The sequence below is a fragment of the Oncorhynchus gorbuscha genome, linkage group LG13 (genome assembly GCF_021184085.1).
Source record: "Oncorhynchus gorbuscha isolate QuinsamMale2020 ecotype Even-year linkage group LG13, OgorEven_v1.0, whole genome shotgun sequence".
Classification (NCBI taxonomy): domain Eukaryota; kingdom Metazoa; phylum Chordata; class Actinopteri; order Salmoniformes; family Salmonidae; genus Oncorhynchus; species Oncorhynchus gorbuscha.
In genome coordinates, this window is record NC_060185.1 from 65,438,035 (window position 1) to 65,461,795 (window position 23,761).

Below are 23,761 nucleotides of genomic sequence, written 5' to 3' on the forward strand. Positions count from 1 at the left end.
TGCCAAAAGTCGCTTGCAACGCCAGAATTGTGGATTCGAGTCCCACGGGGGTCTACTACAGAGAAGAAGAAAAAGTATGACATGTATGCGCTCACTCCTGCAAGTCACTCTGGATAAGAGCGTCTGCTGAATGTGTCTTAAGAAATCATTACATGGGCAAATGTCATTCACTGTTTTGAGATGAACAAAATTGATTTAGCTTTAGGTGATACAGGAAAAGAAATGTATCTGGTTCTTATTATGACTATATAAATCCTTGTGAAATCTTGTCGTATATATTTCCGTTTCAAAGTTGAAGAGAAACACTCAGAAGTAAGAGTAGTTCTTAAGAATTTGCTATTGCATTTTATCTAAGAATTGACATCCATCTATAATTTGTGGAATTGCCTTAACTTCACCCCACTTCGATACAGTTCAGACCAGAAGTGATTTTCGTAGCAGGCTAGGATAGCGTTTTCGATAACCTCCTAGCCCTTTTCCTAACGATAACAATTGTAAATGTCAACTTCAATGTGGTAATACCGCCCCAAGGACCCCAGATAGTAAGGATCCAGATGTTTTTGTGTTTTTTTTAATGTACATGTCATGTTTTCCTAATGTAATGGGATATTCAGCATACTTTCTAAATAAGACATACAAATATAGAACATTGAAAGCATGGAAGAATAAGAATTTAGGTAGTTTGCTAAATTTCAAATGACATGATGTTACCGAGAAGACCAATGATGTATAAAATAACAGAGAAGACAAGAGTCTGGAAGAACATGCACTGAGGGCTGAGTGTCATCAGCAGGATCCAGGCATGCTACATGTGAAGACAGTGGACTGTGCTACTTTTATCATTACATTACATTTAAGATGGTAAAAATTGGTGCATTCACATCTAGCAAAATGGTAAACAGCACATAAAATGTATAACAAAGATTGACATCATTGTTTATGCAGCTGAGGTATTTCTATGATTAGGAGATGTGACATCTGAGGCGCTACATGGATTAATGAATCGTGCGGTCCCACCATCTCAGGTCCCACCCTGTACATTTTCTCTTCCCTGTAGTGGAATTAACTTTTCTAGTGATTTTTTTTCTTCACCGCCGTCCAGTTGGTGACGATAATACACGTTTTGCTTGTAGTTCGCCAATAAAACCAAAGAGGAAGAGTCTGACAGACCGACCAATCAAACGTATCGCCCCTCCCTCTTCCTCACGACAATCACACAAACGAAGTGTTGGACGCTAACTAGCTACCCATCTAAACTCAACTGGCCGTCTTCGTAGTGGCTGAGAAGTTGGCTAGCTAACGTTACTTCTCCTTGCAGAATTAAAAACGTAACTACACATCGAGTGAATTTAAGTTTGCAACAAAACCTGGACAATGAAGACGCGGATAGACATGGATTTTGTACTTGTGTTCACGTTAGTTGCCTTCAGTATTTGTTCAGGATTCTACCTTCCGGGTTTAGCCCCAGTGAGCTTTTGTGAAGACGGTAAAGGAGGTGATGATTGTCAGGTAAATTAACACTGATGGTGGTGTTCTTTGAAATATTCATGGTTTCAGATTGAAGTTTATAAATGTTCCATTTGTACTTTCTCATTCCTACTGGCTAGCTAGCTAGCTGGGTGGTTAGTTAGTTGCTGACGTTAGCTACATGCTAACTAGTCAAGTGACACCAGGAGTAAGTTATTATTGTAACTATCATTGGCTGAGAATTCAACTCTACGATACAATGGAGTTAAGTGGTGATGAGTTGGAAGTACTACGGAGAACAGCATCTAAAAAAATAACGCATTTGCACAGGACAAACATAGTTAGGTACAACAAGGAATGCATTAAAGAATGTACATGTTTACCGTCTCGACGTAAGTTAGTCGGAGGTACACTCGGCCAAAACGCATCGCCACACAGATGTGGCGTTATCAGCTATTATTATTACATGCTAAACTATCAAAACGTTTACGTAACAAGTGGGGTTACGTGCTCAGCCCACTTCTGTACTCCCTGTGCACCCATGACTGCGTGGCCATTCACGTCGCCAACTCGATCAAGTTTGCGGATGACACAGTGCTAGGCCTGATTACCACCACCCGAGTGGTGCCAGGAAAATAACCTCTCCCTAAACATCAATCAAATGAAGGTGCTGATAGTGAACTACAGTAGGCAGCAAAGAGCGCACGCCCCCATCCACAAGGAGAGCACGCCCCCATGGAGAGGGTCAACCGCCTCAAGTTCCTCAGCATGCACATCACTTACAATGATGTTCCCTTCACACAGACAGCGTGGTGAAGGTGCAACAGCTCCTCTTCAACCTTAGAAGGCTGAAGAAATATGGCTTGAACTTCTACAGATGCACCATTGAGGGCATCCTGTCGGACTGTATCGCCGCCTGCCATGGCAATTGCACCGCCCACAACTGGAGGTCTATCTAGAGGGCGGTGCGGTCACACATCACCGGGGGCAAACTGCCTGCCCTTTAGGACATCTACAGCACCCAGTGTCACAGGAAGATCAAGAAGATCATCAAGGACCTCAGCCACCCAAGCCACTGCCTGTTCATCCCGCTACTATCTAGGAGGCGGAGACGATACAGTTGCATCAAAGCTGGGAGAGACTGAGAAACCGCTTCAATCTCCAGGCCATCAGACGGTCACCACTAGCCGGCCTCAGCCCAGTAGCCTGCCCTGAACCTCAGTCACTGTTCTAGCCGGCTAACACCTGGTACTCTACCCTGCTGCCCTATGTACATAGTAATAACACTGGTCACTTTAATAGTTTTTACATGCCGGTTTAACCACTTTATATGTATATACTGTATTCTAGTCATGGCTCATCCTATATAACTACTGCTGTACACACCTTTTCTATTCATATATCTTTACATACCATTTATATGTATGTTCTGTGTATGTATATATATATATATATATATATAGACACACACACACACACTCCAATCCATAAAAACAACAAAATGTCAGAATGAGCAATGCATTCTGACATTTTGTTGTTTTTATGGATTGTGTGTTTTGATTGCTAGGTATTACTGCCCTGTTGGAACTAGAACAAGCATTTCACTTCATCTGCAATAACATCTATATATATATATATATATATATATATGCCATTTAGCAGACGCTTTTATCCAAAGCTTTATCCACATCTGTGTACGTGACCAATATACTTTGATATCATTATTTGAAGTGGGCTATAAGATATTTGACGATGTCCCAATTATTGTTCACTAGTTAGAGAACTAGACTTGATTGATCATTAACTCGTTAACTCTCTAGCAGCTTAGGCCCCACGGCTGGCTGGCTGCTCAGTGGCCTGCTAGCTAGCTAGAAAAACATGAATCATGCAATGCTTATCTTTTCATAAGGTTGACGAACAAGTCTGTTCAGATTGGTAATCCGTGCCTGGTTGTAAGTTACGCTATAGCTAACTAGCAGAGGTTGTAGCTAGAATAATGATTGGAAAACATATTGTCATTTCTTTAAGTAGAAATGTTTGGCCCCTGTGTGTGTAAAGATACAGATTGAAATGGCTAGAAATAATACCAATACTGACAACCCAATAATTATCCATGTTTTCCCTTTACATTGTACTGTCGCATGCCTATTTACAGACCCTCTCTCTTTCCTTACAGACTCTCATCCAGCTATTTGTGAATCGCTTGGACTCAGTGGAATCAGTTCTGCCATATGAATATGATGTGTAAGTAGTTGCTCTGACTGGCACATATGTCTTTACTTTATCTTATTTTTGTTGGATCATTGCTCAGTCATTGTCATCTCTTTTCTTCACAGCTTTGATTTCTGCAAAGATGATAACGAGAAGAGACCGTCTGAGAACCTGGGCCAAGTGCTATTTGGCGAGAGAATTGAGACGTCACCATACAAGGTGGAACTCAATCATCATATGTCTTCCTTGGGGGTTGGGGGGGTAGTAGATCACCTTTAAATATTGCAGATATATTTTGGGTTCTGTTAATTGTTTGAGTAAGTTCTAATCCCCACTTGATTGAAGTCAACTAACAGCACCTCCCGAGTGGCGCAGCGGTCTTAAGGCACTGCATCGCTGTGCTTGGGGTGTCACTACAGACCTGGGTTCCATCCCGAGCTGTGTGTGGGAGACTCATGAGGCGGTGCACAATTGCCCCAGCGTCGTCCGGGTTAGGGGAGGGTTTAGCCGGCCAGGATTTAATTTCCCATTGCGCTCTGGCAACTCCTTGTGGAGGGCTGGGTGCCTGCAAGCTGACTTCAATCACCAGCTGGACGGTGTTTCCTCTGTCACATTGGTGTGGCTGGCTTCCGGGTTTATCGAGCAGTGTGTCAAGAAGCAGTGCGACTTGGCAGGGTTGTGTTTCGGAGGTCACATGGCTCTCGACCTTCGCCTCTCTTGAGTCCGTAGGGGAGTTGCAGCAATGGGGGGAGAACCTGGTTAAAATAATACTTACAGCAATACTGCTACTTGGAGCTATTTTCGCTCACATGTATGGTACGTGTAGTTAACTAATTAGGCTACACATATATTCCTAATTTCCTCTTTCTGCAATTGCTGGATTTCCACCCACAGGCAGCCAATCCACCATTTTCATTCTAACCTTAACTCCATTGTGCCGATGTCCACCATATTTCCCAGTATTATACCATTTTGCTATTTCCTTTTGCGATACGAAGGATGTATTGCGAAGGATGTATTGCGAAGGATGTATTGCAAAAAGGAAAGAGCAAAATGGTATAATACTTTGACAGTGAACCTCCCTATTTGTAGCATTTCTACTGATAGTGCTCTAAAAATAAACAATTTACCTAAGAGTATAATGATATTTCCTATCGTTGATTTGTAGTTTTTCAGATCTCCTAACAATGCAGTTTGCAGGTCCATCTGCAAACAGCGACTCTTCCTTGCAGGTTTCATTCATAGTCTGATCTACCACTGGGCTTTAATTACCCTAAAGGTCTTCTGGGCTCAGCTTTCAGGTATTGGATTGCATTGTTTTGTGTTGTCAAATCACTCCTGGAAAGACCGGCTATTCACGCTATCTTGTCTGCCCTGTTCTTCCTGTTATACCCAGTAGGTCTTACAAAGTTTTTTTTCTTTTTCTCTCTTCTCCATTTTCCCTCAGTTCTACTTCAAAAAAGATGTGAAATGCCAGGAATTGTGCACCAAAGTCTATACGAAGGGCAAACCCGAGGATAAGAACATGCTGGACTTCCTTAAGAGAGGAATGCAGTTGAACTACCAGCACCATTGGTGAGCTAATCTTTCTCATGAATAAGTTGAGATAATTCTATGTAATTTTACAGAAACCGTTCCACTTATCCCCCCAAGTATAGTAGGGCCTCTTAGCATGACACTAATCCTATACAACTGGTTAAGACTGTGTTTTTGAACAGCTTTTGGTTAGACCGAGATGGATGAACAGATTTGTTTCAACTAAAAACCCTGCAAGTGACCCCCCCCCAGTGTATTTAGAGTATTTTAATTGGATTTAACAAAAAATGTGTGTGTTTTCAGGATTGTTGACAACATGCCAGTCACCTGGTGCTATGATGTGGAAGACAGCCAGAAATACTGCAATCCTGGATTCCCCATTGGCTGCCTCGTCACCACCGATGGCCGGGCTAAAGATGCCTGTGTCATCAATGTGAGCCATACTGTTACATTGTCTCGCATACAGGATGGTTGCCCAATATCAATCTGATAACGCCAGAGATTTGAAGCTATGGCAATTGTAGTTCAAGCCAGGCTGTGTTGTTATAGTAATATAATAACACCATCATACGCTTGGACCTTGACTGAGACATGCTGTTTTTTGAATAGCTCTAATGATGACCTGTTTTGTACGTGGTTGTGTTTAGTATAAGTATGCACTATGGAATCTGGGGGTAATTGGCTGGCATCTTTATCACTTTCAGTCGGAGTTCAACAAGAAGAATACATTTTACATCTTCAACCACGTGGCCATCAAAATCACCTACCACAATGGGGAGGGGGAGGGGTGGAGAGGAGCTCGTCTGGTGGCTGCCACACTGGAGCCCAAGAGGTAAGAACTTCAGGAAGACCCAGACAGAGGAAATCAGGTGTGTGTGTTAGCAGATGTATTCATTTTTCAATAGCAGCTCTTGAACTTATTGTCTCTGACGCTTCCGTAGGTGTCTATGAATATGCACTGTCCTATACTCATTGAAAAACTGTTTGCCACTCGTTTGTTTGATTTGATTGTTGATCAGTGTCATTTCCACATATCACAAGAGGCCGAAACACCTACTTTAAATTAAAATAAATATATATATATATTTTTTTCCACTGCTGTATCTGGCAGGCGTAAATTCACCATGTATCATTAGGTAAATTAATTGGCAGTTCTATTGTTATGGCATGATTTCCAAATGTCCAAACCTAATTATACAATCCATTAAACCATATTCATGAATATGTGTGCTTGAATGAACAGTTTTAGCCATCGTCTGTATACACATGAAACTCTGCTTATGAAGCACTGAAAGCACCCTCATATAATAATACTTTTTTAAAGGGTTTTGTGTTGTAGCTGGTTATAAATACAATGCATTAGGTTACAACAGTGCCGGCTCCAAATCATTGGAATGCCCCCACCCCACGGCCCGGTTAGAAATGTATACCAGTCCGAATGGTGGTCCCGCCAGCGTGGGGAAAAAAGGGGTCAGAGCCGGGTGGCTGGACTCTTAAATATATGGTGATTCGGCTATGCATACTGTAGGCCTGTAGTATGGACTGGAATTATGTGCCTCTTTCAAACCATGAAGCTGGGAGAGAGAACACAACAATGACGGTTCCTTGATTTGCGTAGGACATGTATTTTAATAGGCTAAGTATAGAAACCGTACTAAAATAGATGAATGCGGCTGTCAACTGAGCCACAAATTCACATGCAAATATTTGCCTCTAAAAAGGAAACCCCTATCATGTGCAGTGCGCATTAGAATGGTGTTTTCCGCGAGGCCTACTTGCATTATGGAACATTTGCGCGTATTGCCATGTGTGCATTGCTGCGCATTAGCCTACAATGTGCAGAAATAATAATGTATCAACATTTTAACAAGCACAATGTCTGTTCCATCAGTTTTGTCGTTTTTAAACTTTTGGGATTTGCAGTGGTTGTATGAATTGGATCTATCGTCCCAGAACTGTCCTGGAGTCTGTTTTTGATGTATAGAAGAAGAAGAATTGTGACGCCCTTAATTTCGAGCCCTACTTGTCATAAAAGCAACTGCGATGTTGCATATCTCAGAACTGGACACTTTTATATAGGCCTAACGAAAACGTTTTACAGATGTTGTAAGGCTATTCAAATGATATAAAATATGCCGTATAAAAACTTGGATATGGCATCAATCTGTATGCCAGGTTATAACAATAGGCTATAACCACTTGATCAATCGATTCAAATTGGTATTTCAGGAAAACGGACTGCTGCCCACAAATGTAGGACATCTGACATCTAGGTCATTAATATAAACCTTGAACAGGAATTGAATGGGATTGAGACTGTGACCGCGTGCGCAACGATTTTTTTTATTTTTAAAGCGACAATATTCGAATGATAGGCCTTTTTTTTGTTGCTGCAGCTGCAATTACATTTTAAAAAACAACAACAATATTATTTAGTCTACATAATAAAAAATAGGTGACCCCCCCGGGAACTACCGGCTGTAGAACTAGCCATAATACGCAGTGGTCGATGGAGATTAATATACATTTATCATTCAGATATATTAGGCCTATTACTGTAGCATATAAAGGCTATGTACCTGTCACTGAGCTGATGAGATGGTTCATGCTTTATGAACTACGCTCCATCCATACTGAGATGTGCTATTTTTCCCCACGTGGGATTAAGGATATGCTTTGGGAACACCTGCGCCCTCTGATTTGGCTCATGGTTTTCTAGTGTCAAAGTAGGGCAAACTGATAAATATCAGATTCTTCAGGAGAATTCCAACCTACGGCCTCAAACACACACCGACATGCTCTGAATTTAATTCAAAAATAAGCCACGGTACTTAACTGTTCCGCTTGCCCAGATATAAGTGGGTTTTTATGTTTGTTTGATTTACAGTATCAAAAATGCTGATGCTGAAAAACCGACATGTGAAGGCCTTCCTATGGAGGTTCCTGGAGAGTTTGACAGTGACTTGAAGATCACATACACCTACTCTGTCATCTTCGAGGTATGTTAGACCAATAGAACGATTAACCACAATGATTTGTTTTGCACATATAAGTACACCATTTTAACATTTTTGTGGTCCTCAGCATAGTTAATTGAAGTATTCTCTTTTACGAATAATACTTTCTTCATCCACAGGAAAACAATAACATCAAGTGGGCCTCCAGATGGGATTACATTTTGGTCTCAATGCCTCACACCAACATCCAGTGGTTCAGGTCCGTTAGGTCTCTCAAGACAGCCCTCATAAGATACTTTTTATTATAATTGTTAATTAGGCAAGTCAGTTAAGAACCCATTTTTATTTACAATGATGGTCTACCCCGGCCAAATCTTAACAGTAGAGAAAATGTCTAACAGGCCTTCTCTGAGAGAGCCCGTATATCCTAATAGGTAAACACCAGCCCGAGAAGCTTGTAGGAAGTCAAAACAAAAGGTAGTGACTTTGTTTGCTGCAACAAAATCAGTGTTTCACAAAATACAATAAGAATCAGTAAGTCCTCTGTCCTTGTACCTCCGGTCTGACGTCAATCACTATCAATAGATATCAGTTTAATCCATAACATGCAGCATCAAGTTTAGTGACCATCAACCCACATCTTAAATGTCACAAACAGAACACTGGAACTCATGTGTCTAACAGAAACTCTAAACATGTTGTTGATCGCTCTAAATGTGATAGGAACTTTAGTCACGTTAAATATTCCCATTCCAGTGCTGTTATACAGTAGATTAGAATATGGTGCTCCTCTGCTGCTGTTAGCCATGTTAATTGTGTGTGACCTGTGTTCTTTCCAGCATTATGAACTCTCTGGTCATCGTGCTCTTCCTGTCTGGCATGGTGGCTATGATAATGCTGAGGACCCTGCACAAGGACATCGCCAGGTATAACCAGGTGGACCAGGTAAACCAGATGATTCTATTGTACGCAAATTAATCCCTCAAGAGTGAATGGGTGAGACGGACATGGCAGAGGATTTGTCTGCCAAAAGTTCATGTGTGTTCTGTTTCTTACCGACCTACAAGAATGAAACCCATGTAACATTTCACATTCACAGGGAGACTTGATAAAGGTTCCATCACTACAAGGAAAATCCATATCCTATGTAAGCTCATCGAAAGCCATTTGAGCACAAACTGGGGATTGGTGTTGTGATTTCTGGGAGCCTTCTCTTGAGGCGTCATAAAACTTCAACTTTTAAAAATATGGTGTAGTGCAGGCCATCATTTTACAGCTGCCAAGTCATTTGAGTAAAAAAAAAAAAAAAAAGATTCCATCAATTTTTGTCTGCTTTTCGGCTAAGCTGAGAGCTCATGTCTACACCATATTTTACAGCCATTGGCTAATGTGGCAACGTCATGTGTCTTGATGTGTTTTTTTTTGCTGCACTGGCATGTGTTAGACAAGCTGGAAGATAGGCTAATGACTCACTCTTGGTGATTTGGCTGATCCATAACAAAGCAATTTATATGTGCATAACTTTGACCGTTCTGATTGGTTGTGATTCACTCTAACCCAATAGGAGGATGCCCAGGAGGAGTCTGGGTGGAAGCAGGTGCACGGGGATGTGTTCCGGCCTCCCAGGAAGGGCATGCTGCTTTCTGTGTTCCTCGGCCAGGGAACCCAGATCTTCATCATGACCTTCATCACCCTCTGTAAGTAACTCTTCCTCAGATTTAATAAGCAATGTACACTCGCAATGCATTACAGCGTCTTCAAAATGGTTTTTCTTTAGTATAATAGTTATTACCGTCTCTTATTTAACTTGAGTTGTTGTATAACTGTAGTGTGAGTATTCTGTGTAGTGATGTAGGTTTGTCTCCTCTAGTCCTGGCCTGCTTGGGGTTCCTGTCTCCAGCTAACCGAGGGGCTCTGATGACCTGTTCTGTGGTGCTGTGGGTTCTGCTCGGGACCCCTGCAGGATATGTGTCGTCACGCCTCTACAAGAGTAAGCCTCGTTGACACACACACACACCAGCGTACCACACGTGAATGATCAAATTGAGATTTGCGTTTTTAGAAAGGTACGATATAAATGCAAAGCCAGGTCATTGTCAGTTCAGGACCATGACGTTCCATCCAACCATTCAGTTAGATATGTATTTCTGTTCTGCCTGAACAGTCTCTCTATTCTGTATGCCCTGTTTACAGCTTAGAATTCGAACCCTTGTTTTCCTGTGTGTCCTCAGCTTTCGGTGGTGAGAAATGGAAGACCAATGTCCTGTTGACAGCACTGTTGTGTCCAGGGTAGGTCAGCTGTTCTCATTTGTAAAAAATAAAATAAAAATTTAACTAGGCAAGTCGGTTAAGAACAAATTCTTATTTACAATGACGGCCTCTTACTGTAGAATCCATAGCTGCATTCATTTGACACCCTCTCCTCCTTTTAACAGGGAGATGTGTACAGAAGGTTCACATCTCTCCTTTCTCTCGCCCCAGGATTGTATTTGCAGACTTCTTCCTGATGAACTTGATCCTGTGGGTGGAGGGATCGTCGGCTGCCATCCCCTTCGGCACGCTAGTGGCTATCTTAGCTCTGTGGTTTGGCATCTCCGTGCCCCTCACCTTCGTCGGCGCCTACTTCGGCTTCAAGAAACCTGTGAGTCCAAAATCAGACCTCCCCCTCTGTCCATGTAATCTCAATTACAAAACGGATCCTAGATCAGCAGTCCTACTTTAAGATGGATTATTACTACGGGCCATGATATTTTGTCCATGTTAATACCCAGCCCTTAAAAATAAATATGGTATTGCGTACAACTTTCCATGTCTTGGTGAGTTATCACACCTCTGTCTTGCTCCATGTTACAGGCCATTGAGCAGCCAGTGAGAACCAACCAGATCCCCAGACAGATCCCAGAACAGTCCTTCTTCACCAAGCCTGTCCCCGGCATCGTCATGGGGGGCATCCTGCCCTTCGGCTGCATCTTCATCCAGCTCTTCTTCATCCTCAACAGTATCTGGTAGGGGGGGGGGAAAGTAATACAATTGTGTGTCTGTCATCTGTCCGACCATCTGTCTGTGTCTTATCTTTGTGGTTGAAGCAACTCACCTTCTTAGCTGGGAGTCTTGTTTGACTGATTGATGTGATAAAGTTTTTTTTATTTTTTATCTTCTGTTCCAGGTCTCACCAGATGTACTACATGTTTGGTTTCCTCTTCCTGGTCTTCATCATCCTCCTCATCACCTGCTCTGAGGCCACCATTCTGCTGTGCTACTTCCACTTGTGTGCAGAGGTGAGAGGAAACTACTGTTCACGGGTCTTTCTCTCAGAGTAACGGTCTACTGAAACGTTTAGGTGTTAAGTTACTGAGATGTGGATTGTGGTGTACTACGAAATAACATTACAAACATTTTCCAGGGTAGAGTTTCCTGGGACGTCCCAGTGGGCGAAATGGGTGGAAATGACAACACAATGACTTAATTTTGACTGCTGGCTTACTAATTACCTAATGATAATGTGTTTGACTGTTTACAGTCAGACTGCCACTGTCTGTAGCCTAACCTAAGTCCTGTTTCCTGTAGGACTACCACTGGTGGTGGCGCTCCTTCCTGACCAGCGGCTTCACGGCCGTCTACCTGTTTGTCTACGCCGTCCACTACTTCTTCTCAAAGCTGCAGATCGTAGGAGCCGCCAGCACCATCCTCTACTTTGGCTACACCTCTATCATGGTGCTCATCTTCTTCCTCTTCACAGGTGAGTGAACTGGGAACACTGCGTAAGCCAGGCTTTGATTGTGATACTGAAACAGGTCGGCGTCACCTCAATGAAACATTTACCATATGTAAGTTGCAAAGACCAGTCCTATTGTTTGTTCACGGACTATGGTTAAGAGGCATTAACTTGCCCATCCTTCAACACCAAGTACTTGGGTGTCAGAGTGCTGCTGCTTGCAGTTTTATGAATGACAGTGACAGGTCCTCTGTAGTAGCTATCTGTGTGTTCTCTGTCCCGGTACCTCCAGTCTGGCATCATTCACTATCAACAGATGAGAACAGTCCATCCAACAGCCATCTCCAAGTTTAGTGACCATCAACCTGCATCTTGAGGGGTCACAAACAGAACACTGTAAAACATGTGTATAACAGAAAGGGTCAAATGTATAAATAGGCTAAACGTGTTAATTACTCTAAACTGAATATTGATCTTCCGTTTATGCATGGGGAATGGGAATTGGTTAGTTTCTGAAGAATCCCAGTCGGTTAATGTCAGAAGGGGCAGCTCGGACCATTCCTGTACACATTTACAAGGATCCAGGAACTCGTATCCTGTTCCAGTGAGGGCATAAACCTAGGAATGCACTAGTGTTGCGCCACTTTTGTTGGTTCACCCCCCCCCCCCTCACAGGTGTCACACCTCTGGTATTACTGGCAGTACAGCTCAGTGGAGGCTCCTCAGAGGAAGCAGGAGCGAAGATCCTCAGTGAATTTCAGAAACATTTAAAATAGTGAGACATTAAAGTTATCCTTTTTAGAGAACTATACTGAACTTTCAGCATGATCTGTCATGTTGTCCACCCAATCAAAGGATCAGAGAATGAATCTAGTACTGAAAGCATAAGCTACAGCTAGCATGTGGGGATTTAGTTGACCGTTTTTAACATTCATTTCTTAAATGGAGGAGCTAGCTATATATATATATATATATATATATTTCTCAGTTACTTAGCTAATGAATGCAGCTAGTTTAGCCTACTCAGAGGGATGCTATCTATGTTAGCTTGCTGGCTATGGCTATCAAACACTGGAACTCTTCCAAGTCAAGGTAAGCTTTTGGTTTTATTAATTTATTGCCACTGGGGCGCCTTGGTGTAACTGCTCTTGTAGTTATGTTGACTATGACATTAGCTAATGTGGGGGAAACGACGTAGGCTGTGTGTAGAGGCTAGCAGTTATGATATGAAGGTTTGCCTTGGAAGGTTATTTTCTTTTTGCCTGGTCAGACAGCTGATGTGTTGCGTCCACCATTGATCCTGTACCCAAGAAAGCATAGGTAACGAAACTAAATGTAGCATTCACATCTGTCATCATGAAGTGCTTTGAGAGACTAGTCAAGGCTCATATCAACTCTACCTTACCTGACACCCTAGACCCACTTCAATTTGCTTACCACCCCCAGTAAATCCACAGACTATGCAATCGCCATCGCACTGCACTCCGCCCTATCCCATCTAGACAAGAGGAATACCCATGTAAGAATGCTGTTCATTGACTATAGCTCAGCATTCAACACCATAGTACCCTCCAAGCTCATCATTAAGCTCAGGGTCTGAACCTCGCCCTGTGCAACTGGGTCCTGGACTTCCTGACGGGCCATCCCCAAGTGGTGAAAGGAGGAAACAACACCGCCACTTCGCTGATCCTCAACACAGGGGCCCCACAAGGGTGCATGCTCAGCCCCTCCTGTACTCCCTTTTCACCCATGACAGCGTTAATTAATTATACAACGATCAAAGGGATCATGCTGTTTGTTTGTGGATGCTATGAAAATGAACTGTGATCAGGGGTGTATTAATTCTGCCGATTCTGTTAAACATTTATTAAATGGAAGCAAACTGAATGAAACTGAGGTAAACATAACTAAATTTGTGCAATAACTCTTTTTTGCAACTGTTGGGCTAATGATTACACCCAAGATCAGCTAGATGCAGGCAATAGTGTGCAAAGCGGTATTGTCACTGTAACCTTGATTACTAATCATTTTTTCTATCGACCTGTGCACCTACGTTGTAAACTTTTCATAGGCTAGGTTGTAGCAACCTCATGATGGGTATAGGGACATTTTGAGTATCATGTGGTAGCCTAAATATATCAATGTTACATTGAACTGGGTGAATGGAATATGAATGACTGTCATCCAATATGCTGTAATAGAAATGAGGCCATGGTACAGCTACGCTGTGCTAAATGTAACCTTTTAAAACTTTTACTGCAGATGTCTCTGATTTCCAGCAATGTCTTTAAGTTGTCTTTGATGCTGGAGTGGATCCTTGAAACAGACTAAATAAAGGCAATTTTTATGGTTGAACATAATGTTAAAGGAGTAGTGTGCAGTTAGCTTGTAGTATAAATGTGGTAATTTATACTGCAGAGAAACAGACCAGTGTTATGAATCTGTTATATTTAGTGACTTTGCCTCTTCCTGGTTCCTGTGCCAAGTCTGGCTCTGAGCAGCTCATGCATATGCTGAGAGAAAGGAGGTGACATGACAAGGCTGCCCTCTGTCAGGTCTATAAAGGCCAGACTGACTGCCAGACTGACTGTTCTACACAGTAAACCCCTCTCACTCAACTGTATGGGGGGGGGACTGGTCAGTGGAGCTGTGGCGTAACAGCACTCAGCCTTGCTCTCTGGTCACCTCCATGTTCCTGCTCATGCATTATACAGTGCATTCGGAAAGTATTCAGTTCCCTTGACATTTCCCCTTCATCAATCTACATACACTACCCCATAATGACAAAGCAAAAACAGGTTTTTAGAAATGTTTGCAAATGCATTAAATATAAAAAACAAATCCAAATGTACGTAAGTATTTAGACCCTTTACTCAGTACTCTGTTGAAGCACCTTAGGCAGCGATTATAGCCTCGTCGTCTTGGGTATGACGCTACAAGCTTGGCGCATCTGTATTTGGGGAATTTCTCCCATTCATCTCTGCAGATCCTCTCGAGCTCTGTTAGGTTGGATGGGGAGCGTCGCTGCACAGCTATTTTCAGGTCTCTCCAGAGATTTTCGATCAGGTTCAAGGACAGAGCCCGGACTTGAGTGGCCCAGCCATTCAGTTACTTGTTCGTTGGAATGTGAACCTTCGCCCCAGTCTGAGGTCCTGAGCGCCCTTTGAGCAGGTTTTCATCAACGATCTCTCTCTGTACTTTAATCCGTTCATCTTTCCTACGATCCTGACTGGTCTCCCAGTCCATGCCGCTGAAAAACATCCCCACAGCATGATGCTGCCACCACCATGCTTCACCATAGGGATGGTGCCAGGTGTCCTCCAGACGTGACACTTGGCTTTCAGGCCATAGAGTTCAATCTTGGTTTCATCAGCCCAGAGAATCTTGTTTCTCGTGGTCTGAGAGTCCTTTAGGTGCCTTTTTATAGGCAAACTCCAAGCGGGCCACCGTGTGCTTTTTACTGAGGACTGGCTTCTGTCTGGCCACTCTACCATAAAGGCCTGATTTGGTGGAGTGCTGCAGAGATGGTTGTCCATCTGAAATGTCTCTGAATGTCCTTGAGTTGCCCAGCCAGAGCCCAGACTTGAACCCGATCTAACATCTCTGGTGAGACCTGAAAATTGCTGTGCAGCGACACTCCCCATCCAACTTATGTAAATGTGATATTTCTATATATATTTATTTATATATATTTATATATATATATATTTTTTAATTATAGATTGGGGGGGACAATTTAATCAATTTAAGAATAAGGCTGTATCAAAATGTGGGGAAATGAAAGGGTTCTGAATACTTTCCGAACGCACATATAGTGTTCATCAGACCTGACATGTTATCCAAGATCAACAGACCCTCCCCTGGTCTCCTCAGATATTTGACTGGACTTTAGCTATTATCAGCACTGTTAAAACGGAGCACACGACCTAAAAAAGTGGCATCAGCAAACAAGTAACGGACGTATTAGACATTGCTGCTTGTAGTACTTGATCTGTGGTTAACCATCCTAAAGGTATTTTAGAGATGGCGACTTTGGTCTCCTAGAAAATCGATGTGAGGCAGCGCCCAATTTACCAGTTGCCATGGATTCTATTAGATGCACCAGCATCCCTGACTACGGCTGTTATGGCAACTTCCCCACGCTGGCACTCAAAATATATAGCTGTGTACCATGAGAGCAATGTGGGCGTTTACTTCGTGTCCACACACAACAATGCTGTGATGAACAGAGCTGCCTCCCTCTGTCCTTACTGTGGTGTGGAACAGTTAGAAATGGACAAAGGGTTGACATGGTAACAGCGCTCTTTGGCGCCTTGTCTTACACACCCACACACCCAATACAGTGGGGCAAAAAAGTATTTAGCCAGCCACCAATTGTGCAAGTTCTCACACTTAATTTACAGGCCTCTCATATTTTTTCATCATATGTACACTTCAACTATGAAAGACAAAATTAGAAAATAAATCCAGAAAATCACATTGTAGGATTTTTAATTAATTTATTTGCAAATTATGGTGGAAAATAAGTATTTGGTCACCTACAAACAAGCAAGATTTCTGGCTCTCACAGACCTGTAACTTCTTCTTTAAGAGGCTACTCTGTCCTCCACTCGTTACCTGTATTAATGGCACCTGTTTGAACCTGTTATCAGTATAAAAGACACCTGTCCACAACCTCAAACAGTCACACTCCAAACTCCACTATGGCCAAGACCAAAGAGCTGTCAAAGGACACCAGAAACAAAATTGTAGACCTGTACCAGGCTGGGAAGACTGAATCTGCAATAGGTAAGCAGCTTGGTTTGAAGAAATCAACTGTGGGAGCAATTATTAGGAAATGGAAGACATCCAAGACCACTGATAATCTCCCTCGATCTGGGGCTCCACACAAGATCTCACCCCGTGGGGTCAAAATGATCACAAGAACGGTGAGCAAAAATCCCAGAACCACACAGGGGGACCTAGTGAATGACCTGCAGAGAGCTGGGACCAAGTAACAAAGCCTACCATCAGTAACACACTACGCCGCCAGGGACTCAAATCCTGCAGTGCCAGACGCGTCCCCCTGCTTAAGCCAGTACATGTCCAGGCCCATCTGAAGTTTGCTAGAGGGCATTTGGATGATCCAGAAGAAGATTAGGAGAATGTCATATGGTCAGATGAAACCAAAAAACTCAACTCGTCGTGTTTGGAGGACAAAGAATGCTGAGTTTCATCCAAAGACCACCATACCTACTGTGAAGCATGGGGGTGGAAACATCATGCTTTGGGGCTGTTTTACTGCAAAGGGACCAGGACGACTGATCCGTGTAAAGGAAAGAATGAATGGGGCTATGTATCGTGAGATTTTGAGTGAAAACCTCCTTCCATCAGCAAGTGCATTGAAGATGAAACGTGGCTGGGTCTTTCAGCATGACAATGATCCCAAACACACCGCCCGGGCAACGAAGGAGTGGCTTCGTAAGAAGCATTAAGGTCCTGGAGTGGCCTAGCCAGTCTCCAGATTTCAACCCCATAGAACATCTTTGGAGGGAGTTGCTGGGCAACATGGACTTTCAACAGCCCCGAAACATCACTGCTCTAGAGGAGATCTGCATGGAGGAATGGGCCAAAATACCAGCAACAGTGTGAAAACCTTGTTTGAAAACATTTGACCTCTGTCATTGCCAACAAAGGGTATATAACAAAGTATTGAGAAACTTTTGTTATTGAGCAAATACTTATTTTCTGGATTTTTTTCTTCTCATTTTGTCTGTCATAGTTGAAGTGTACCTATGATGAAAATTACAGGCCTCATATTTTTAAGTGTGGGAACTTGCACAATTGGTGGCTGACTAAATGCTTTTTTGCCCCACTGTATGTGACATAGGACACCATGTAAGGAAAGTCGATACAAAACTACTACTGAAGCCATTCGGGTTTTTTTCCATAGTCGGCCTGTGGCTTTATGATGACATCCTCATAGGAACTTGGCATTTTAAGGCCAAATAAGTAGCCTGTATTGCTGGAGCAGTGTCAGACCCTATCTTAAGACGGGGATAATCAGTATTGGAAAGGGCTGATCATCGCTACCGAAAATAAATCTAATAAAAAGATCTTCATTCCCCGGCCGCTCAGGGTCTTCATCTGAATAATCCTAATCTGCCCTATTCCTAATTGCCTTTTTTTAAGAAAAGACGTTTCTTATTTCTTTTCACTTCCTCTAAACTTTGATCAAAACTAAAGCCGGGAGTTTCTTGTACGGCCCCCATTGAGATGTCAGATACAGGCTTTGAGTTTGACGAATTCTTCATCTCCTGGGATTTTGCCCAATTAACATTTTATCTACTGGGTTCTCTCCAGAGAGGCGCTGAAACAAACTGAGCTATCTCTTGATTTCTTTTTGCCAAACCGAATGCTGGTTTTTGCCAACTGCCTTGGCAGGCTTGTGGCTTCGTCTTCTTTTTTCCAGCCACCTCTTTCAGTCGGAATTGATCAGTCTTTTAAAGGAGGAGAATTTGGTGGTGCTGAGTGGGATAGCGAGCCGGGCGGCTACACGATGTGACGCCAGGGTTATTTTGGGAGCATATGCTCCTAAAGTGCCACGCCCTGAGCTCTTTCATTAGTTTTGTGTTTTTATTCATTAGTTTCTGCTCCCCTCCTCCCTGCGCTCCACGGGGCCCGCGTCTCACTGCTAAAATCATCCCTGTGTCGATGAAACCGCATCCCGTTCAAAAGCCACACGCGCCTTACCTCCATGCCTTACCCAGGTGTTTCAATAGGCTGATGTGGGTTCTTGCAAGATTACAAATTCAATGTTTTTCTTTTCAATTTCGGTGTCCTAACGTGACCCTGTCTTGCGAGGGCAGTGTGTAAATATGTAGTATGTATGAGTGTCTGTACGAGACGTGTACATTGCACATTACCCATGTCAGACGCATCGTATGTATTATGTTGCGTGTAATGTACACCCTGTCATTTGTATACAGCAGTAATGTGTGTCGAAAGACAATTTTCCCCTCTAGAAATGAAACCCTGTCCTTTCTTCGCAGGTACCATTGGCTTCTTTGCCTGCTTCTGGTTTGTAAATAAAATCTACAGTGTGGTCAAGGTGGACTAAAGGAAGGAGGCCAGGCATCCCTGCTCTCCCAGTGCAGCGCTTTTACAGTGGACCGTTATGAGGAAAGGAAGCCCTTTGAATACACTCTGACTTGAAACCATCACATATCTCAGAAGAGACCTGAAGAAGGCCTTCCTTTGTTTTAAGCTCGGAAACTTGATATGTTGCTGTCATTGTTTTTTGCTTTTAACGTCTGCCTAAGATGAAGTGATGTTTGATTTTGACTTGCGCCTGTATCCTCCAGGTTAGTTCCAAACATCTAATTGAACGGGCGACTACATAGTGGTGGGTGGTGAAGGATGAGCTGGAATACTTTTATTTTCCCTTTCTAATGCAAATCAAATACGTACTTTATTTTGCTTTTATATTCTCAGAACCCCAAACGTCTATTTACGTGTTTTGTTTTTCAAAACCTCTGCTGTCATGAGAATATATAAATGTCGATACTTTAAAAATGTGATCTATATGGAACTGTCCTTTTAAAAATAAAGAGAATGTTAAGTTTTTATCTGTTTGGACAGGTGAAGATTGGGGCTATAGAATCCTAACCATTAATGACCTGTATTATAGTTTACTGTATAAATGACCATGCCATGATAGAATCCGTTTGTTCTCTTATTATGGCTATATTTTGGTTTATATGAAAATAAGAATAAATAGCAACCGTGCTTAAGAAGCACGTCGTAGATTAATTTGCTATAACAGTGGAAATGTAAGGCCAAGCTTATGGCTCATCGACATTATATATATATTTTTGTTTGTTTTGTAATATCTCACACGGCACAGGAGGAAGCAAGTTGGTAGTTTACGCAAATGCATTACAGTATTTCTTATTAGGTAACTTACTGTAACTAATATGTATAAAACTACTGCAGCTTTTTCTTTTTAGCAGTGTGGAGTCATCGCCTAAGGTGATAATGTTTTTACAAATAATAAATACATTTGATTCATTGGGAAGAACTACTGCATTTTCACTTTCTCTATACTCAGATGGAACTTGGTGACATCATTTCCCCACCTTTTTAAAGAGGCAACCTGGGATTGGTACACATTTAATTATTTTTACTTAAATGAATGGTATACAGGCATATATTCTTCAAGAATCAAACACTTTACCAAAACAAATGACTGGGTTGCCTCTGTTTTTCAAATGCCGGATTGCCTCTTTAAAGGAAAAGCATCACTCGTACTACTGACATTGCATTGAAGGAGTTCTGTTCAGCGTTGTCCAAACTCACATTTTATTAATTTTTATAAATGAACACATCCTCGGACCATGTTGAAAATTATGAACTATAAAAAAAAAGCACAATAGAAATCCACACATCTCTAGTTTTTAAATAAGGACTGCATATAAAACATGTTTACTTTTAGTTTCACTATGACATATTGAACAGGAAACATATCACACAGTACTTTTTACAATAGTGTCTATTGTCAACTATCTCTCCAAGTCAACTACCTTTTAAACAAAATAGCTGAAAATTGAGGTTCTCAGCACTCGAGTCTATTTCACTCATACGTAACACTTCAGCCTCTCAACATGCATACAGATTACACTTGCTGAAGGACTTTCACTCAGAACAGAGAAGAACCAATGCTGAAAAGAACTACTGTAACACAATATCAGCACCATGCTCCAGTTTGGTAACCAACAGGTCTGTGATGAGCTTGCTTTAGATTGAACAATTTCACTTGAGGTACTATGAAAACCAACCGTTATGGTTCCTCAAGACCATGGTCAGAGACTGATCTCTACATATACTGTACATTCATCATGGCTTTGAGCAATACATTTCCGAATCAATATGCACACATTTGTACGAGTTATGTACATTTTACCGTATTGAATATTTTAACCAATATTTTGAGGTCGCAACATGAATAAAATCCCTGGTAATGGTTTACAGTACATTGCAACCTGTTTCATATCGACGGATACTTAATGCACTATGCTCTGATAAAGTGCAAAGATAAAGTAACACCAATACTGACATGGTATACTAATACTATCTACGCTTTACAGAAGCTGCAAAGTGGGCAAATATGGAGTCAGTGGAGCCCTACCATGACGCATGGCCGCATTCAGGCAAGATGGGGATTTTGTTAGAGCTCTCAGCCGGCTTCTTTTGAACCTCTGAGATGAGAGAGCCAAACTGACTAAGGCAAACATGAACAGTGTACCTCTCAGAAGGCTGTCTAGAGCAGTTCCCTTGGTAGTGGAGGGGAACAGTCAATGAGACACTGTGCAGCTCAGTAACAAGAGGTGCTTTGAAAGGGAACCAGACGGTACAGGGGCAGAGAGAGTGGTGTTCACAGGCTCAAGAGGCTTCAAGGACATGCATGGGCACTCCACAGTCCCCATAACACCCTGAGTTTATTGGCAACACTGGCAGGCTGCTTAATCTTACTGAGTAATGGGGCACAGGCATAATCTTACTGAGTAATGGGGCACAGGGATAATCTTACTGAGTAATGGGGCACAGGGATAATCTTACTGAGTAATGGGGCACAGGGATAATCTTACTGAGTAATGGGGCACAGAGATAATCTTACTGAGTAATGGGGCACAGGGATAATCAGAGAATCTTACTGAGTAATGGGGCACAGGGATAATCTTACTGTGTAATGGGGCACAGAGATAATCTTACTGAGTAATGGGGCACAGGGATAATCAAAGAATCTTACTGAGTAATGGGGCACAGGGATAATCTTACTGAGTAATGGGGCACAGGGATAATCAGAGAATCTTACTGAGTAATGGGGCACAGGGATAATCAAAGAATCTTACTGAGTAATGGGGCACAGGGATAATCTTACTGAGTAATGGGGCACAGGTATAATCAGAGAATCTTACTGAGTAATGGGGCACAGGGATAATCTTACTGAGTAATGGGGCACAGGGATAATTTTACTGAGTAATGGGGCACAGGGATAATCTTACTGAGTAATGGGGCACAGGGATAATCAGAGAATCTTACTGAGTAATGGGGCACAGGGATAATCTTACTGAGTAATGGGGCACAGAGATAATCTTACTGAGTAATGGGGCACAGGGATAATCAGAGAATCTTACTGAGTAATGGGGCACAGGGAAAATCTTACTGAGTAATAGGGCACAGGGATAATCTTACTGAGTAATGGGGCACAGAGATAATCTTTCTGAGTAATGGGGCACAGAGATAATCAGAGAATCTTACTGAGTAATGGGGCACAGGGATAATCAGAATCTTACTGAGTAATGGGGCACAGGGATAATCTTACTGCGTAATGGGGCACAGAGATAATCTTACTGAGTAATGGGGCACAGGGATAATCAGAGAATCTTACTGAGTAATGGGGCACAGGGATAATCTTACTGAGTAATGGGGCACAGGGATAATCAGAGAATCTTACTGAGTAATGGGGCACAGGGATAATCTTACTGAGTAATGGGGCACAGGGATAATCTTACTGAGTAATGGGGCACAGGGATAATCAGAGAATCTTACTGAGTAATGGGGCACAGGGAAAATCTTACTGAGTAATGCGGCACAGGGATAATCTTACTGAGTAATAGGGCACAGGGATAATCTTACTGAGTAATAGGGCACAGGGATAATCTTACTGAGTAATGGGGCACAGAGATAATCTTTCTGAGTAATGGGACACAGAGATAATCTTACTGCGTAATGGGGCACAGGGATAATCAGAGATAATCTTACTGCGTAATGGGGCACAGGGATAATCAGAGATAATCTTACTGAGTAATGGGGCACAGAGAATCTTACTGAGTAATAGGGAACAGAGATAATCTTACTGAGTAATGGGAAACAGGGATAATCTTACCGAGTAATGGGGCACAGGGATAATCAGAGAATCTTACTGAGTAATGGGGCACAGGGATAATCTTACTGAGTAATGGGGCACAGGGATAATCTTACTGAGTGATGGGGCACAGGGATAATCAGAGAATCTTACTGAGTAATGGGGCACAGGGAAAATCTTACTGAGTAATGGGGCACAGGGATAATCTTACTGAGTAATAGGGCACAGGGATAATCTTACTGAGTAATGGGGCACAGAGATAATCTTTCTGAGTAATGGGACACAGAGATAATCTTACTGCGTAATGGGGCACAGGGATAATCAGAGATAATCTTACTGCGTAATGGGGCACAGGGATAATCAGAGATAATCTTACTGAGTAATGGGGCACAGAGAATCTTACTGAGTAATAGGGAACAGAGATAATCTTACTGAGTAATGGGAAACAGGGATAATCTTACCGAGTAATGGGCACAGAGATAATCTTACTGAGTACTTACTGAGTAATGGGAAACAGGGATAATCTTACTGAGGGATAATCAGAGAATCTTACTGAGTAATGGGGCACAGGGATAATCTTACTGAGTAATGGGGCACAGGGATAATCTTACTGAGTGATGGGGCACAGGGATAATCAGAGAATCTTACTGAGTAATGGGGCACAGGGAAAATCTTACTGAGTAATGGGGCACAGGGATAATCTTACTGAGTAATAGGGCACAGGGATAATCTTACTGAGTAATGGGGCACAGAGATAATCTTACTGCGTAATGGGGCACAGAGATAATCTTACTGCGTAATGGGGCACAGGGATAATCAGAGATAATCTTACTGCGTAATGGGGCACAGGGATAATCAGAGATAATCTTACTGAGTAATGGGGCACAGAGATAATCTTACTGAGTAATAGGGAACAGAGATAATCTTACTGAGTAATGGGAAACAGGGATAATCTTACTGAGTAATGGG

General features: G+C 42.3%; 1 protein-coding gene across 2 annotated transcripts; it reads left to right on the top strand.

Moving 5' to 3' along the window:
* Window positions 1-1,204: 1,204 nt before the first annotated feature.
* Window positions 1,205-19,942, top strand: LOC123993343 (transmembrane 9 superfamily member 2-like). 2 transcript variants are annotated; one of them, XM_046295398.1, is made up of 18 exons: window positions 1,205-1,509; window positions 3,644-3,711; window positions 3,804-3,897; window positions 5,126-5,253; window positions 5,518-5,647; window positions 5,919-6,046; window positions 8,102-8,213; window positions 8,351-8,430; window positions 9,011-9,116; window positions 9,271-9,318; window positions 9,736-9,868; window positions 10,042-10,161; window positions 10,403-10,460; window positions 10,653-10,812; window positions 11,025-11,176; window positions 11,338-11,449; window positions 11,739-11,910; window positions 18,918-19,942. In XM_046295398.1, exons 1-18 carry the CDS (start codon window positions 1,375-1,377, stop codon window positions 18,983-18,985), a joined length of 2,004 nt encoding a protein of 667 aa, XP_046151354.1. In that variant the 5' UTR covers window positions 1,205-1,374; the 3' UTR covers window positions 18,986-19,942. The 2 variants fall into 2 exon arrangements, with proteins under 2 accessions (XP_046151354.1, XP_046151355.1); XM_046295399.1 differs by lacking the exon at window positions 9,271-9,318.
* The last annotated feature ends 3,819 nt before the right edge of the window (window positions 19,943-23,761 follow it).